Consider the following 17,992-nt stretch of genomic DNA (forward strand, 5'->3'; position numbering starts at 1 on the left):
CCAACATGGGGCCATATTTCAGCCAATCACATGCCATTTTTACGCCGATGTTTGCTGCACGACGAATATTGGCTACGGATGTACGACCGACATTGGACCAATCCAGGGCCACATTGCAGCCAATCGAATGCCGTTATTACACCGATGTTTTCTGCACGACGAATATTGGCTACTGATTGGCTTGCCATTATGTAACCATTATTAGTAGGGAATTTTTCTTACCCAAAGATTTAAACAATATGCCTCGATGACCCGCTCTTGTAGCTTTGCAGCCCTGTATACTTGGGGTAACAGAAAATTGAATGCCGAGAACTGAAAGCAGTTACTCGATCTATTTCATCTTTTATACCTTATTTCCTTTGCTAACACTAGAAGTGTAGTTTATTTTTTTACGAATTTATCTTTTGCAATAGCGAGTGCTTTATTTGGTACTGGTATTTGGTACAGCAGATCGAAAAAAGTCGTTAGGAAGTAAATGCTGAAAGCGTATGTCCCCCACTTGCAATCCCCACATATGTCCCCCACATGGTAATCGAGAATATTCATAGTTTAGAGCATTTTTTTGTAACTAAAACATGGTGATGGTGCTTCCGAATCAGCATAAGCTAGCCGAACAGTGCACCACCGACAGTCTGCAGACTATTTATTCTTTGTTTTTGTTTTATTTATTTGGTACAACAAAAAATGTATACATTGAAAAATATATATACACAACTAAAAAAGGCCCGCTCTACTGCAGGTCAGGTTGCGTTGGGGACACAGTGACAGTGGTGCTGTCAAGGCCCTGGCTGCTGTGGCTGGGCAGGAAGCCAGCTGCCACGAGCAGCCGATAATCTGCACTCTGAGAGTGGGGATCATCGGGCTGCTCCACAACAAATGTTTCTCTGAAGCGCCGCTTCCTGCCCCCACAGCGATCACCAGACCCTGGCAGCCACCTCTTAATAAAGTTGAAGGCCTCCGCCTGGTCGCACCCTGCTTTTTGGCAGATGACATCTGCATACAAGAACAGAAATACCATAGTACACATGAACCACTGCAGTACAGAGAATACACAAGGGTACACACACATAAAACAATGAACAAGTCTAACCTGTCACTAATCTACAGAGCCTCAGGTTCACAAAGGCCCTTTTCCCTTTTCTGCCATGAAGGCTGTACAGCACTTGCACGTCATGTGCCAATACAGCCTTCATGGCATTCACACCAATTTCTCGGAGGCCACGTCCCCCAATCTGCAGGAGGTGCTTGCGCTGTAAAAAAATGCAAGAAGCATAGATGGAGTAAACGCAACAGCACATCGAAATGTTTTCATGATAAAAATCTGCAAGAAGAGGACACTGAAAACAACAACTTGAATTTTTGGGCATCATAACATTTCATTGTTTTTTTACGCTAACTTCAACTCACTTGACCTAAAATGGTTTCCACATCAGCCCTCTCACACTCAGTGTGAGAACCTTTCAGAGTCCTTCTCTGAATGCAGTTTCGCTGTTATGAAATCAAATACAACACTGTTATAACCCTTAATAAATATTGATTCTAGCTATGAAATAGTATAATTACTTTGTACAGTGCTCAAATTCCAATACACGTTTCTTCGAGGTTACAATGTCTTTGCCTGAATGTTGACCAGGAGTAGCTTCTACACGTGAAAAACGATAAAATATGTGGAATTCAAAAAGAAGCTTGGACATGTTTTTAATCAATGCATTGTAAGCAGAGCACAACAAGATAAATGAACATGATCAAGGCGTACTAAGAGGCAACCTTAGAGCGACCAAATCTTGGTCATAGATGAAACTGATAGAAAAATAAAGGTCGCACTAGATGGTCGCACCATTTGCTATTTATATTTTTCTGTGATAGCCAACAAAGAGGCATGTCGCTATAGAAATCTCATCACAATAAACAAAGGTGCATTTTTCTTCACACTGCGAAATTGGGTGCATGTTAGATTTTTAAAAAAGTAAGAAATCGGCTAACACAAGGCAGGGTGAACTGTAGCTCAAAGTAGAGAGAGCCGCAGCGGACACGAAATAGGGTGATAAATGAACAAAATTACTGAATGTCTGTTTTAAGCAGGCTATTGCTAGTCACTGCCCATCAAACACACGATGCCGCCTACATCGTCTGCTAGCTTAGGACAGTTCACTCGGACTTCACAGACTATAGTAAATACAGTCAAATCTCATTAATTCCAACACACTTAATTCGAACTGACGCTGTGGTCCTATCAAAGATATACCGCGCTCCGAAAATGCTCTCAGCACCCCGCCCAATCCTGCGGTGGCACTTCAGAGACCTCATCGCTGTGCTTGAAGAAGAAAATGAAGAAAAGGAAAGAAAAGACTGCGGTGGAATGTTTGCCAAATGCCAATCTGCGACATTCCTGTGCCACGCTTCGGCTTTTTCCGTCCCTGCCACGTAGAGACCCTTCTCCACTTAACACTGCGCATGAAGAGAAAGAGGGGAGAAAAAGCTGTCGCAGAGAGTTGGCTCTCTAATGCCAATCTGCAACGTGCCGGTGTCACGCTTCCCTGTTTTCCGTCCCTGCTATGTAGAGACTCTTCTCCTTTCAACACCGCGCATGAAGAGAGAAAAAAAAAAGCTGCCGCGGAGTGCTTCTCTCTCGAATGCCGATCTGCTTTTCTCCAGGTGGAGACGCTCCTCCATTCTCATCATGTGCTGGCCACGCTCCGGCTGCAGCGCAGATGGTAACAGTAGAAACACAGTTGTCTTCGAAAAGTGTCAGCACTGGACATTGCCGCGCGCAACTTCTTTTGCCAGGAGAATACTGAAGCCGAAGTACAAATGCTTTGCAAACTGCACGCAAAACTTGTTGACTCGTTGCAAGGCCGTGTACAGACATGTATTGACTACTTTAATTAATGACGGATGTCCTGTAATTTGTGAATAAAACTCCATGCACATGCATCACTGCATGGTGAGCCCTCCGCTCGTTTACCGTATTTATTCTATTCTACCGCGCCCTCGATTGTAGCGCGCGCCCAATTTCTACGACAAAAAAAAAAAAAAAAAAAACCTAAGACATCGGTTGCAACGCGCACCCTTTTTTCTCGTTGGCCCGCTTGATCACACCACTCGCGAAAACGACTCTTTTTGAGAGCGTCTTCCGTTTAAATATGAAGTACGGGGGAAGCTTATGCCTATCTGACATGCAACAGAGCATTGCTGTCACTCTAGTTTTACCGTGGCCCGATGTCAGTACACAAACTTGCTTCGCCCCCTTCTCCTAGACGGTTGTGGTGCCAGGCATGTCGAAGTAAAGAGGCGTGTGATCGGCATTCCCGATTTGCCAAAGCAGGTAGCCGTTGTTGTGCCGCAAGTTTAGGAGGAACCTCTGAAGACTCTGAAGCTTTTCTTCGTACTCCTCCGGCAACTTCCGGCATATGCCCGTTCGCCTTCGGAGGGAAAAGCCTTTTCTCTTCATAAATTTCGTTAGCCAGCACCTGCTCGCTTTAAAATGGCTCTGCATTAGCCCTTTTTCTAAGGCTAACTGCATAGCCTGCACTTGGAGCAGTTCTGTCGTCACGGGCCGCTGTGCCGCTCACTGCTTAATCACATACTCGCCGAGCAGCTCTTCAATTTGTGGAAACCGACCCTGCTGTGGTCCACTGAAGCCTTTGCGTGAATCTTTGCTGTTGACAATTTTCTGCTTTTGTTTCCGCCAGTACCACACGCACGTTTCGGGAACTTCGAATGACCGCGATGCGGCGCGATTTCTGTCCGTTCCGGCACACGCGACGACTTTTCTTTTAGAAGCAGCATTGTGGTGCACTCGTCGAGTTTTTGGAGTCGGCCCTACCATGCCGTCGATGCTAATGTACTACAAGATGACGAACTCCTCAGCACACGTATGAAGTGCCGCGCATGGGAAACACATAGGCAGAAATGACCGACGCGCCATGCCGACGCACGTAGGGGGCGGCCATTTTGTAAGTGGCGATGGCAATAGAATGAACATATTCATTTTTTTTTGTCGTACTCGATTCTAACGCACATGCGATTTATGAACTCTCTTAACCGGAAAAAAGGTGCGTGTTAGATTCAAGTAATTACGGTAACTCGTTATTTTGAACTTCTTTTAATTTGAACAAATTTTCTGGCCTCTTTGAGTACGAATTATTCATATTCCACTGTAGTACAGTGGCTCATGAGATAACCTGACTAGTTTGTTTCCCGAAACACAGTATCTTAAAGCAGTACTAAATTTCTGCATGTTACATAGGCATATTAAAAATCAAGAAATATATACCAAAGCCACAGCCACAGCTTTACTCTGCACAGCTGCCTCTGCTGCCTCCACTTCTCCAATTGTACCAGCAGGCAGCCGGGGAAGGTCAGAGGGGCGCTGTGCTGGCTGGGCGTGCTGAGGCACGGACAAGAGCCGTACCTCGTGCTTCAGCTGTCACACCTCCTGCAGAACCTCTCTTTCTTGCTGTCGGATGCCAAGTTGGATCCGCAGGATCCGTAGCAATAGAGCTGAAACATACAAGAGTACATACCATATTTACTCGCACAATTTGCATCCTCACATAATTTGCTCACCAGTATAATTAGCCATCCTGCTTTACTACAAGAAACTTTTTGCTCGCATACTTTGCCCTCCCCAACCAGCCCGAGCCACCTTGCCAGCACACACACAGACACATTTGACTTCATGATGCTCTGGTCAGGCACATCTCTTGTCGAGCAGGCGAGTGCAGTCTTACACAAAATGGACTGAGTGCAAGGTCTCTTCTTCCATGAACTTTTATGCTTTCCCTAGAATATCGAACTTGAAAACCGAAACCTGTTTATGTGTAGTCCGAAATGCCTAAAGGTTTGCCTCCTATCTCCCCACCTATTCCACGGCAAGAATGTATTCCCGAGACACAGCACAGATGTTGAACGCGTGTAAGGACCTGTCACATCAACTAGATGAGGCAGGTGTTCGCACTCTTTTTTTTTTTTTCGGTTTCGCCATCTGGCCATTGCGTTTTTACCGTTCCTTGTGATAGGCTACAATAATTATATACGAGGCAGATTGCTGTTATAAAGCTTACCGAAGAAAACTGAAACCGTGCTACCGCTAAGCACATCATGTTGAACGCGTGCAAGGACCTGTCACATCAACTAGATGAGGCAGGTGGTCGCACTCTTTTTTTTTTTTTTCGGTTTCGCCATCTGGCCATTGCGTTTTTACCGTTCCTTGTGATAGGCTACAATAATTATATACGAGGCAGATTGCTGTTATAAAGCTTACCGAAGAAAACTGATACCGTGCTACCGCTAAGCACATCAGCGTGGAGTTCTTCGACATGCAATATTCGGTATGGGAGCCAGCAGAAGAGTGCGTTGAATAAGACTTAGCATAGAAGCTTGGGTGTGTTGGTTAGATATCGGAGGGAACACAACGCAATAGAAGACTGGGACAAGGAATGGACACACACACACATGAAGGGCGACACACACAGCACTGTGTTGGCATCGCGCTTCCTTGTCTGCATCTTACTTTACGTTGGGTTCCCGACAATTATTGGAGAGTACTTATGTTCTCTGGTATAACCCTGTCATGGGAACTGGTTTTTGTGAGCACTGTTCGGAAGAACTTCAAGAAAATGGGGGCATTTGAACAGGCTTAGCAAACAAATGACCATCCGCTTTGAGACAGCTGTGACAGCGCCTGCAACATATATTCCCAGTTGAGCTTTTAGGCCAGCGATTCATACTAGCTTCGCACATGACCGGATTGACAAAACAAGTACACATAATACGCGAGTATATACCGCATTTGACTCTGTAGCTTTGATGAACCAGGCAGATACACAAATTTATCCAAAACTCCATTGATTCTGTTGCAAAATTATTCAACAAACAAATTGCGATGTTATCCATGTTACTATACGATTGTGGCACTTTACCATTGCAGCTTTCCAGGAGGCACACATAGTGCAGCACCACTCGCAGTTAATTGTATGCAGTAGGTTGCTCACAGCAACTTACTGCATGCTTGCACCGCTGTTTCAGCATGCTGGCTGCTTCCCATACGGCTATCAATTGATGTTCACAAAATTGGGAAGATGAAGAAAGACTACACAGTGCCCTCTGGCCACCCTATACTCCAAACCTCCAGCCAACAAACAAACAAAAGAAACAGAAGTATGCAAATGAATATTATTCCTAATGCAACTGGAATGGAGTGTAGTTTTCACCAATTCTGTGTGTTAAGTCAATATGGAGTGAGTTAACTCCATCAAGTAGCTTTTCTCATAACAGTGTTCACTCTATTGTAACACAAGGAGTGACTTCATAGCATCTAGAAGGAAAAATAGAATCTTCAGTATTTGATAGAAATGTGAGGTTCTACCTTAAAACAACAATAATCTGGAAAAAGAACTCATTACATTCGAAAAAAAAAAAAGGTAGCACAGTTGATCCCCTTTACAAGAGACACTGATGTAGCAGACAAACGGGGATAAGAGGCACCAGTGTGCAGGCTGACATTTGGCCCATCATGCATCAGGCACTCCGTAAATGCGCCTGTGCAGCCGGGAGCCCTGCAGTCAAGCATGCTGAGCAAGACTGTTGACCACTGTACAATGACACATTGCCACAAAATTTCAAAACTTCATTTCACAGACTTCTGCAAAAGCTTCTTACACTCTTGCATAATTTTTGCACAAGCTTCTCTCATTCTTGCGTGATTTTCGTCAGAACATATAAGTGTTGGAAGTTGTATGTCCCCAAAAACTTGCACAATACAAATAGCATACATTAAAGTCTATCACTTAATACGTGCATAGTGTAACAATGAAAGGAAACTCACGCATGGTTTGCTCCGAGCCTTCCACATGCGATGCCTCCTTGAGCCTTGGAGAGCACTGTACAGCTAGAGCAAAGTAGCATCAATCCAGTGTTAATGGCAGGTTAACAAGACAACAAAACTAACCCCCATATTCATAAACGCTCCCCGACTCGACTTTCACCCATCACTTGACAGAGTTGAGCACTGTGCCGCTGCTCGTTTGAAAGCGACGCTGCGCTACTCGAGAATCACAGCAGATTATTGCTGACATGCAGCAATTTTCTCTGCTTAGAGACGGCGCTCCCATCAGCCATCTCAAGTGAAGGTGAAGCGTTCGAGTGGAGGGACGTTCTAGAATACGGGGGTAAGATTGGTTGCAAGAACACTACAATAGACACACTTAATTTGTACACTTCATCTATATTGTACAGCTACACACATTCTGCATCCTTATAATGCAACATATACATACAGGCTTATAAAGTAAACACTGTAGGCTGCTCAAATAACACCTACACAAAAAATTACCCAAAAGTGGCCATGCGCAAAGTACTTTTATTTGAAACTCACAAAACTTTTGTGGTGATGGAGAATAAATAAGACAGGTTACGCTTGGAGACACATGAGACCTTCGCAGCTTTCATAAAGTACAAAAAACAATATGGTATGTATGTGTGTATGTACGCATGAAGCTTCAGCCTTTACATACGGTTTCTTGAAAGAATCGACTATGAATTTTATGGCACCTGTGTCCTTCAGCGCAATTGAAAGCCTGCTGATCAGTGTGTGCAATTGTGGAATAGTTACATGGAAAATGGCGTGAAACACCTAAAATCAAATTTTTCTAGCTAGGAAATATGCAGCTGTGTATACACAACACACGCTGCAAACAGTGGGAGGTGACCACAAGAGTGATTTGAGTGTAAGCGGCAGTATTCCGCATTCATGCACCCCGCCATTTTCAACTGTTGCCCAAAAGCAGCACCACTTCAGCGTGCTACTTTTTTTTTTTACATCATAAACAGCACGGAATACAGCGAGGATGAAAACATATGCAATTAAATTTTGAGCATTATTTATGGTGCACATGATTGATTGATTGATATGTGGGGTTTAACGTCCCAAAACCACTATATGATTATGATAGACACCGTAGTGGAGGGCTCCGAAAATTTAGACCACCTGGGGTTCTTTAACGTGCACCTAAATCTGAGCACACGGGCCTACAACATTCCCGCCTCCATCGGAAATGCAGCCGCCGCAGCCGGGATTCGAACCAGCGCTCTGCGGGTCAGCAGCCGAGTACCTTAGCCACTAGACCACCGCGGCGGGGATGGTGCGCATGAAAAAAAAAAAAAATAGCCTTTGTACAACGACGAATGCATAATTTGCCTTCACGGACCTTCTGTTAGGCTGCACCACATACAGATTTTTTGTGGCTTTCAAAAGAGATTTGAAAAAAAAATAATAACCGTGTTTACTCTCGTCATGAGCGCACTCACTAAGTCACCCCCATTTCAGTCGCCAAAATTTTGAATTTTTTTTTTCTTCCACATATTAAACACACACCTTACGTTCACCGCTGAAGTCCCACGGGCTCCCCGCCCCCCCCCCCCCCCCCTTGCCGCCTTCGCTCGCTGCCACGTGCCATTTTATTTTTGTTTCTATTTGTTCACGGAACGTCCCCTGTCTTTTTTAATTATCTCTTGTAACATGTGTGGCATTATCTTGTTCCCGAGGTGCCACAGGTGCTCTGCTATGTAGATGCACCATTAACTAGTATTTTTGATCAACTGTGCATTTCTGATGTTTACCTTGCAATTACGTAAAACTGGCATGCTTCTTGATCTACGATACACATGTGGCTTGTCTCACTTTGAAGGAAAAGTTAGCATACAATGGTGTAAATGCTTAGAATTTGAAATATTAAGGCAGCAGCACACCGGAGATGATCATATGGTAAAGAAACAAGTGGTGCCTTATCCGTCAATAAATTTTGCGAGCTAAAGAAAGTACAAAAGCACAGCGAGGCTATGATGTGGTTCAACCTGTGGATTCGCTTCATTTATCACGCCATATGATGAAGCTTCCTTTGGTAAAACTGCTCAGATAAGAAAAAAAGTTTGCTGTCCAATACAGCAACTATACAAAGTGTGCACATGCATCTCGCAGCGCCTTTTCGTCACTTCCGCAATGCGCCACCAACATGCCCGGGCACCAACCGAATCTATCGCCTACAACTGCCATGTTGTCTCCTCGTGCTTGCACCCGTTTAGTTTTGCCTCACGATGCAAGTTTGAGAAATTATGAGCTGCTAGTGAGGCAAGTTGATTTAGTAGTCCACGCAGAGGGAGCAGGGCTTAGGGTGTTTCTTCGCTGAAAGTTATAACCTAAAATTGAGAACGCACATTCCGATTTTCCTAAAAGTACCAGCGTACTTGGCTGGTGCAGATTAACAAAAGCTACTTGAAGAAACTTTGCAATATTTGCATCTTCAGGTGCAACTTCATTACGGGTAAGTGCCATAGCCAAGTATTTACCTGCAAACAGATATAGCTTACCAAGATACTGTACATAGAAACTTGTCCGCAGTTAAAATCATGATGGCGAGGAAGGCGGTTAAAATCGTGATGGTGATCGCGGAGATTTGGTATTGCATTGAAACAAACTATAAAGAATGGGAAACAATATTAGTTCACTTTGAAGTATAGCCGATCGGTTCAAGTTGGGCGTCAGGATTTTTTTTTATTAGTCAATTATTTCTATACACGGTCTCTATCATGTTCAGTGACTCCACTGTACATTAGCGTACAACAAAAGCAAAATACAAAGTGAAAAGTGTGTTAAAGCATACGCGAAAAATAAAGTGATGACCGGCATTACTGTGGCACACACCACGCAAAGTCGCTATCTGCCTTGTATAACATTTTCCTCGACTATTTCCACAAATTGCAATCAAAGAGGCTCAAGCTCAACATCAGCACTGTTTAAAACACTTGGGAAGGGGGGGGGGGGGGGCATTGCTACTTTGGTGGCGTAGGCCGTGACAATATATTCATAATATTATATCTCTTGTAAACTTGCCTAGTTCTGCACGACTAGTTTTCGATAGGAGCAGCTGCGCTTCGCACATCCACTCTTAAAATTGCGGCTCGAGAGATTTCGAGCTTTCACTTGTTTTTGGGCCAGGCAATTTGTAGTGAAAGCAAGATAATAGGCCCTCATAGGTTGTGGCGGGCAGCCGGTGTACGCCGTGGCTGGTATATGCGGGCAGCCGGTGTACGCCGTGGCTGGTATATGTGTCGCACATCTTGATTATCTGGTCTTGTATCGAGTGAACGAGCGAGGCCTTCCTCATCCAATGAGCTCGTTAAAGTAAGACAACAAAAAACCACAATGCTTCCACATCGTTCACAGCAACAGATGACGAGCCCCCAACAAACCGCACTGCAGCACGTGAACTGCCGTAGGTACCCAGGGAGTCACCCGGGCATGGCGGGAGAGGGCGACAACGGCAGAAGTGACATCACAAGAACACTATGTATAAAGGGGACATTTAAAGACTTTTTTCCCATTTTTGAACTTCGTGCACTGTTCTGTCACAATTTATAGCTCAGAATAGTTGTATTTTGAAAAGGGCACTAATTTATAAGCCCAATGGTTCAAGGATGGGTGCATTTAGGGGGCCCATTCTACGTTTTACTTATGCCCTTCAAGAACATGCTTACAGGGCCAAAGTCCTGTTTCAGAAAGATCACGCTAGTGCGGGGCCAGCAGTCCGTCAAGCATTAGTGCTGGTGAGATTTGGAAATGCAGCGCATGAGCATCCTCATCTGCTACTTCTCTGCTCATGCTCTCGGGGCTTACTTGCGAGGCACGGTCCTTCGCACTTTTCATTTTCACACGGTAAATCAACTGATACCAACTCTGCCTTCCATTATTTAATAAACCAATATTTCATGGTCACGAGGACGAGTTTAAAATGTTTGCTACATCAGACCTGAACAGCATTTTGAGTCATCGAAACTTGCTAGTTGCAGCGAGCATTATGCGAAAAATATGATGTGCTTTACGGTGACAACTTGCAAAACACTGCAGCAACGATTAAAATCATGCATTTTTTGTGCTCACAGGAAATCCCTGAAGCAGGAGGCACTGGGCTAGATAAATTGCACAGCTAAAATACGGATGCGCTTTCCAATGCTGTCATGCGTACATGCGGAGAAATGGCAGACAAAACTGGGCGCACCCCAATTCTATGCGCATGCGTCCCATTCACAAGCCTCGCTGCCAGTTAGCACCACATGGCTCACTGTCCATGAGCTCGCTTGTTTCCTGTAACAGTGGACCATACGGTACACCTATTTAAAAACGAGGATAGAATGTATATAATGCAGCATCTGATGAAGCCATGATGATGTGTTGCTGATGAAATCTGGAACTCTAGTTAGTACCCTTATTGTTAACCAGCCGACCGACTAGCAAAAAGATTTGCGACTGAAATGATGGCATCTACACCTGCCCTTAAAGGGACACTGAACAAAGTTTTTGCCGCCGAGATTTTCAGCCAAAGCAAAAGATTGGGCCATGAAATTCATAGACAATAATAATTTCAAGCAGAAACTACGAAAACATACTGAATTTAATGAGCCTTTTACAAAATGCCGCGTCTAGCTCTTAGACACGGCGTTTTCTAAAAGGTCGCGACATTTATTTTTCAAGTTTTTTTTTTTTTGTTATTCAAGACAAATCTACGGTGCATTGTTCACAGAAAACAAAATTGCCTCGGTAAGATTTCTTTGCGAGCAGCTTACTAATTTTAAGGCAGGCGCGTTGATTCGTGAACTGAAGGATGCGAGTGATCGATCTTGCCTGCTAGTGGCTAGGCGACAAAGGCTTTACCTCACGTCCTGGTGTAGCTAAGTCACGCAAATGGAGCAGAAAATGTGCATTATCATTTATTTCACCTAAATATCACACGTATGTGACTTATTGCCGGTGACAGGTGATCAGGATGAAGTCGACAAGTTGCAAATCTGAACAAGAATTCACTCGAATGAAAAACCAACCTATACTCACGTGCACGGTGAAGTCGAACACGTCGTCCGTCAATGTTGTCGCTGATGCCCGAAGGAAAAGAGAAGAGGACAAGCGACGGGGTCGTCTCTTTCTATAAAGTCGGCGGAACTGCCAGAACGGCCAACACAAAAGGCATCGGGTTGACATTCCTCCATATGGGCATCAGTCGCTCCACCCGGGCATGCAGCTGCTACTGGTTCTACTACTATCCTCTTCCCCGTGCCTCTTCCCGACATTGCAGTGTTGCTGCCATACTCGCGAACCTTTTTAAATTAAAGCACGCAATCATGTATTATCGTGCGCCATACTAAACTTAAAAACAGTGCGCCGGTACATGAGATCACGAAGCGCGGTCCACGCCATCACAAGAGCAATTAGAGAAATGAAACAAAGAAAACAAAAATGCATAAAATATTTTGTCTCAATACGATCCGCAATCCAGTTTCCTGCAGCGGCTTTTGGCTCTGTATGGACGGCCAAGCCAGTGCCAAGCCAAGCTTGCGTCCCTGATCAGCTGTTTGTTTCCATCAAGAGTTCAACAGTGAACTGGCAATTTGTTTAGATGATATTGCTAAAGGGCTTGAAATTAAATATTTCTCTACGTACTACTGCTGCACTTTTCCTCTCTGTTTCCTGATCACAGTGATGAGATTGAGGAGATTACAATTTAGAAAACAGCAAGTGCAGCTCAAGCATTGCTAGTATCGCTGTTTCGGTAATAAAATGTTACAAAGATTTTGCCCCGCGACCTGCTTGCCGTGTACGAGCACCCAGTAGAAATTTACGGGGCCGCGTTTGAAAGAGTTGAATAAAATTGCAATATTACGAAAGAAAGGCTCTGAAGCAACATCGCATTTTATCAGGCCTACACCTCCCACACCTAGACGAGTAAAACTCGTCGATATTGTCTTGCAAAGCTGTGTATAATATTTAAAACACATTCTTTAGCCCACGATGAATTGTTCTCTCGTGTGGCTTCTCCATTTGGTACTGTCATGTTAACTTAAAAAGGCAACTTTCCATATTTAGTCTCTTTAGATGTTGCAAAAGCTTGACACGTGGTGTGTATGCCATACTGATAATTCTCCTCGTAACCTGGGTCCGCCTCTTTAAACAGCGTCGCATTTTATTGTTCGCAATTGTGTTTGTTTTATACTGTAAGCGAGCTGTGTGATTTCATCAATATTCACGAGTGTTCCCTGACTATACAAACACGTGCGTCTTATTTGGTGTGGTGCACGTTTGTATGTAGCAAAAAATGTCATTTCGTCAGCGTGTGTCTGCATACACTTGCATGCCCTGCAGTACGTGTACATAATTAATGCAGTAAGGACTGCAATGCATAGCCTTGCATGGGACATATATTCCATGCACCCTCAGAGAAATGTTGTTTGTTATGAACCTACTGTTTATCATTACATTTTTTTTTTTTCGTTAAAGTTTCATCTCCATATAAAGCAGCTGTATACAGGCACGAGCTTCAGCAGCTTCCTCGTTGTTCCATTTTAAATAAAAACACCAAGCCTACCCGAATCAATGATCTGTTTGCTATCATTACTGTTATGTGTTCTACGATGTACACAAGGACAGTAGTATACAAAAAATAGGGAGGGAATTGAATGCCCTGCCTGCATGGCTGCGCTGTTTCACAAGATCAGGCGCTGTGCTGTGAAGCTTCCTACCGGCCTGCAGAAATTCAAGGGAGCGTACAATAGCGTGGTTCAAGAGGACTTGTGGGGAATACTAGACACACTGGGTGTAAAAGATGGAGTCACTAATCGTTTAAAGGAAATCTATAAAACTAACAAGGTAGTTAAAAAGTGGGAAAAACAGGTATCCAAGCCCACAGTGGTGAAACGTGGACTTAGGCAGGCGTGCCCACTGTCACCCTTCTTATTCATGATGTACCTGCAAGGATTAAAGGCCAAATTAGAGGCAAGGGGACTTGGCTTCAGCCTCTCTTTAGTCAAACAAGGAAAACTCATTGATCAGGCACTACCAGCATTAACCTACGCAGATGATATAGTGCTAATGGCCGACAACAAGGAAGATTTGCAGAGGTTGATGGACATCTGCGGTAATGAGGGAGATAGGTTAGATTTTAGATTCAGTTAGGAAAAATCAGTAGTCATGATTTTTAATGATAACAGAGGTAGTGAGCTTAGAATACAGGAAGTCACGCTAGAGATAACAGATAAATACAAATAACTTGGCGTATGGATAAGCAATGGGACCGAGCACCTGAGGGAACACGAAATATGTGTGACGACTAAAGATAACAGGAATGCAGCAGTGATGAAAAATAGGGCACTGTGGAATTACAATAGGTATAATGTTGTGAGAGGGATATGGAAAGGGGTCATGGTTCCTGGGCTGACGTTCGGCAACGCCGTCTTGTGCATGAGGTCAGAAGTTCAAGCAAGATTAGAAATTAGGCAACGTGAAATATTTAGGCTTGCTTTAGGAGCTCACGGGAATACACCAAACCAGGGAGTACAAGGTGATATGGGATGGACATCATTTGATGGCAGGGAAGCTAGCAGCAAGATAAAATTTGAGAAGCGATTGAGAGAAATGGGGGAGGAGCGTTGGGCTATGAAGGTTTTCAGCTATTTGTACATGAAGAATGTCAATACAAAATGAAGGAAGCGAACCAGGAAATTGACTGGTAAATACTTAGAAAACAGCAGGTGGCCAAACCAGAAAGAACTATCGGTTAAAAAGGAACTGCAGGAAACGGAGACTGACATGTGTAGAATTGGCATGATTAAGAAGTCCGCACTAGAGATCTATCGAACTTTTAAGCAGGAAATTGCCAAAGAAAGAATCTATGATAATACTCAGGGTAGTTCTCTACTGTTTGAGGCCAGGACGGGAGTATTGCGAACCAAGACATATCGGGCCAAATATGAAGAGGTAGACACAATATGCAGTGCGTGCGAAGAGAAAGAAAAAACTGCCGAACACTTGACAATGCTGTGTAATGGGCTTCACTTTATAGTTCAAGAAGATGGCGCAGAGTTTTTCAAAGCACTGGTATTTAGGGACAGGGAGGGCAAAATAGACTTTAAGCGGGTAGACTTAACTAGAAGGAGGTTATCTGATTGGTGGCTAAAGTCAAGGCACGATTGAAAATTAAACCCTTCACTTCAAAGTACCCGTCCAACTTTACTATTTAAAGGGGAAAAAAAAATCTAGTGGTTAGTTCACTAAGCATTACGGCAAGGTGACGTTAGCCGCCGTCCGATCTAAAGGGTACAGCCACATCCATCCATCTATCCAGCCAAGAATATGCTCTCTGGCTTGTTGCTCCAGGCCTAGTCAGGTAGATTTTCTGGCCTCACCGTTGAATTGTTTGCTCGGGTTGTGGCTTGCAAACATTGCGGTTTTGGGTTTCGTATCATCTTGTTCCGTCATCATGTCCTCCAAGTGGAGGACATGTCGCAGTGTGAGGAGGGAGTACGACAAGGCGCTGATAGAATGAGCTATCAGTCTTACCAGGCAGGCGGTTGAGAGCGCACCGAGGCAGCTGACGCACACCAGCACTATCCGCTTCCTGTATAATACAGGCTAGGGAATTATAGAAACACAGAGCAGAAATCAACTCTTGTGCCTCTCTCATGCACTCACAAGGCGGAACCTGCTTCGAACACCGAGGACCGAGCTAAGCAACACCATGCGTGACGATAAATCATGGTCTCCTATTGCAATAATGATTAAGGCACGCATGCAACTTAAACCATTGTCACGCAAGATGAATTCACAACACCATCGAAGTGAACCCAAGGCCTGTGCTGATTATTATGTACGGTACTAGCGCTAAATTCATGCAGACGTTTAGTTCGCGCTGCAGTAGGCCTAGTTGAAGGAATGGCCACAGCTACTGCTGTGATGGAGAACGGGCTCATTAACATCTTCACGTAGATTAAAACGGCTTACCCCGAAATGGCTGGGAGTGTCACGCTATCCCTAGCAGTGGCACATGCAGTTGCATATTTAACGATTACAGAAATGGCGTACCGATTTCCAAAGCACCTATCAATACTTACGTCAAGGCGTAGCACCAAACACTTTATCGCACATTTCGGGGAACACTCCTTTTTCTCCCAATCTGGTGGCTAGGCATGACTACGCCCAAGAATAAGCATGTTATTATGTATGTCGGAGGTATTTTCATCTGATCCCTGAAAAATTATTTCCCTAAACCCATGGAAAAAAAAGAAAATGGAATTCGCACCTGTCATCATATTGCACCACATCACAGGAATGGGATCAGATTGGCCTGGCGCTCAATACTCCCTTACGCTTAATCAGAGCTCGGTCTGGCACCAGCTCCAGACAAAACCATTTATAATCTCCTGTCTGGCACATCTGTTTTACTCTGCTCTCTCTCAACCAGAGTGCACCATGTACCTGTGGTTCACCCCTGGTGGATCTTTTTCACTGTTTGTGAATTGCACACAAAGCCCTTACTGGTAGATCCTATTCCCAATTCTTCACTATTCTCACGGGAGGCCACTCTTTGGGCAGCTTACATCACGACATGTGCGTGTCATGATGTCAGTGCCGTCTTTTTCAGAGTCGGCGCCGTCTTTTCTTTCTCTTTTGCTCCTTCCCTGTCCTGTGTTTCTGGTGTTGCGCTGCAAACAAGTGAAGATGTTAAAGAACATCAGATGTTCAAAATTTGCTTCTCATTAATATATCGTGGTTTTGGGAATTAAAACCCCAGATATATTGAAAGAAGATGCATGAAAAGGGAAGGATGATATTGGAAACTGGCAAAAAAGGGATGACAGACTTCTTAAGCTATGCTGCCATTGAGATTTTCAGCTGTTCACGCAATTCTCACACGTGGCTTTGATGCAGCTATGCACATATCACACAAGCATGCTGACTGTACAGTTAGTATAACTGCAACCTTCATGTACCCAGCCTTCATGTACCCTCTACGACATTTCAGAACATCTGAGTCAGTGTTGGCATCAAGTTATGTTCTTCATGCTGGGGAACCAGTGTGATGAGTTACCATTTCTACAGAATGAAGCCCTGTCTACCTGGAACAAGCTGCAAGATATATAACTAAACGGCCCTTTTCAGGGCCAGTCAATCTCTGTCCGGCTTGGATGCACCAACTGATTCCCTTTATCATCAACCCTTAATAAAACTAGCAAATGTTTGTACATGTGCAAGCAGTGTCATTCAATATCTTAGGAAATGCTTGTGAAGCAATTTCAAGGAGAATCGTTTTTTTGATCTCATAGTGAGGCATTAGGAACACCTTAGTCACACCAAATGCCATTATTCAATGAGAGGAACAAGAGAAATATTTCACTGGGAACTATGAAGTAAACAAAAAAACAAATGTTTTCAGATACTGCGAGATCATTTCATAAAAAAAGCTCAGAAGTTGCTATGTGGGGCCACATTTAATCTGTGCAAGCATCGTGTGGTTACAAAATTCTGTACCAAACATAGGTTCAGCTTTCTGGAATAGACCGCGCTGCACAAGCTAGCTCAGTGCATGCACTTCTGTACCCTGCCAGAGAATATTTTTACCACCAGTATGTTGTAACGTGAAGTGAAATGGTGATTGCATACTAGGGCACGTCTTGCAGGACCCCAATAAAGTTGTTTCACTTGATCGGTTGGTGTGCTGTAAGCAGAACATTTCCAAGAAAAATCGTATAGTTTGGAGGAGGACTTAAGCAAGGAAAGGTGTAGATAAAACACTGGATTCACTGGCATTATCCTCACCAAGTATAACATTGTTTTTCTGGTGAAGCTTTGTGTCTGAACAGCGAGCAGGATAAGCTGGTAAAAACATGCAAAATGGGAAGTCTAGCACAGCAATCTGTGCAGTACTGCTCATTTCATGGAGCATTAATTTCACAGGCATTGCTCATTGTTAGCGTTAAGCCTATATTATGTTCACTGCAGGGTGGAAGCCCAATCAATGTTTCCTGTCCTGTATGAGCCAATTTCATATTATGGCTGATAATTTCTTGATCTCAGTGGAACTAATCACCTGCCACCCTCTGCTACATTTCATGTGTCCTAATATAAATTAATTGACATTACTGACCTGTCATCCATCTTTTTTTCTCA

At 43.9% G+C, this 17,992-nt stretch overlaps 2 protein-coding genes across 9 annotated transcripts in view; both read right to left on the reverse strand.

Moving 5' to 3' along the window:
- LOC119173630 (glutamate receptor ionotropic, kainate 2-like) overlaps window positions 1-17,992 on the reverse strand; it is a 295,577-nt gene that overhangs the window by 119,421 nt on the left and 158,164 nt on the right. The gene's annotated exons all lie outside the window — the stretch shown is intronic.
- LOC142818018 (uncharacterized) lies at window positions 643-12,360 on the reverse strand. 3 transcript variants are annotated; one of them, XM_075896190.1, is made up of 5 exons: window positions 11,888-12,360; window positions 6,830-6,892; window positions 4,277-4,503; window positions 1,091-1,250; window positions 643-993 (listed from the first exon to the last, which is right to left on the reverse strand). In XM_075896190.1, exons 4-5 carry the CDS (start codon window positions 1,191-1,193, stop codon window positions 731-733), a joined length of 366 nt encoding a protein of 121 aa, XP_075752305.1. In that variant the 5' UTR covers window positions 1,194-1,250; window positions 4,277-4,503; window positions 6,830-6,892; window positions 11,888-12,360; the 3' UTR covers window positions 643-730. The 3 variants fall into 3 exon arrangements, with proteins under 3 accessions (XP_075752305.1, XP_075752303.1, XP_075752304.1); XM_075896188.1 differs by having other exon boundaries at window positions 1,091-4,503; XM_075896189.1 differs by lacking the exon at window positions 11,888-12,360 and adding an exon at window positions 10,940-11,866 and having other exon boundaries at window positions 1,091-4,503.

The sequence above is a fragment of the Rhipicephalus microplus genome, chromosome 5, assembly GCF_043290135.1.
Source record: "Rhipicephalus microplus isolate Deutch F79 chromosome 5, USDA_Rmic, whole genome shotgun sequence".
NCBI lineage: Eukaryota > Metazoa > Arthropoda > Arachnida > Ixodida > Ixodidae > Rhipicephalus > Rhipicephalus microplus.

Coding starts and splice junctions, on each gene's coding strand:
- LOC142818018 (XM_075896188.1), bottom strand. CDS start 1,370: ATGATGCCCAAAAATTCAAGTTGTTGTTTTCAGTGTCCTCTTCTTGCA. Junction 994..1,090: donor GCTCTGTAGATTAGTGACAG/GTTAGACTTGTT, acceptor TCTTGTATGCAG/ATGTCATCTGCCAAAAAGCA.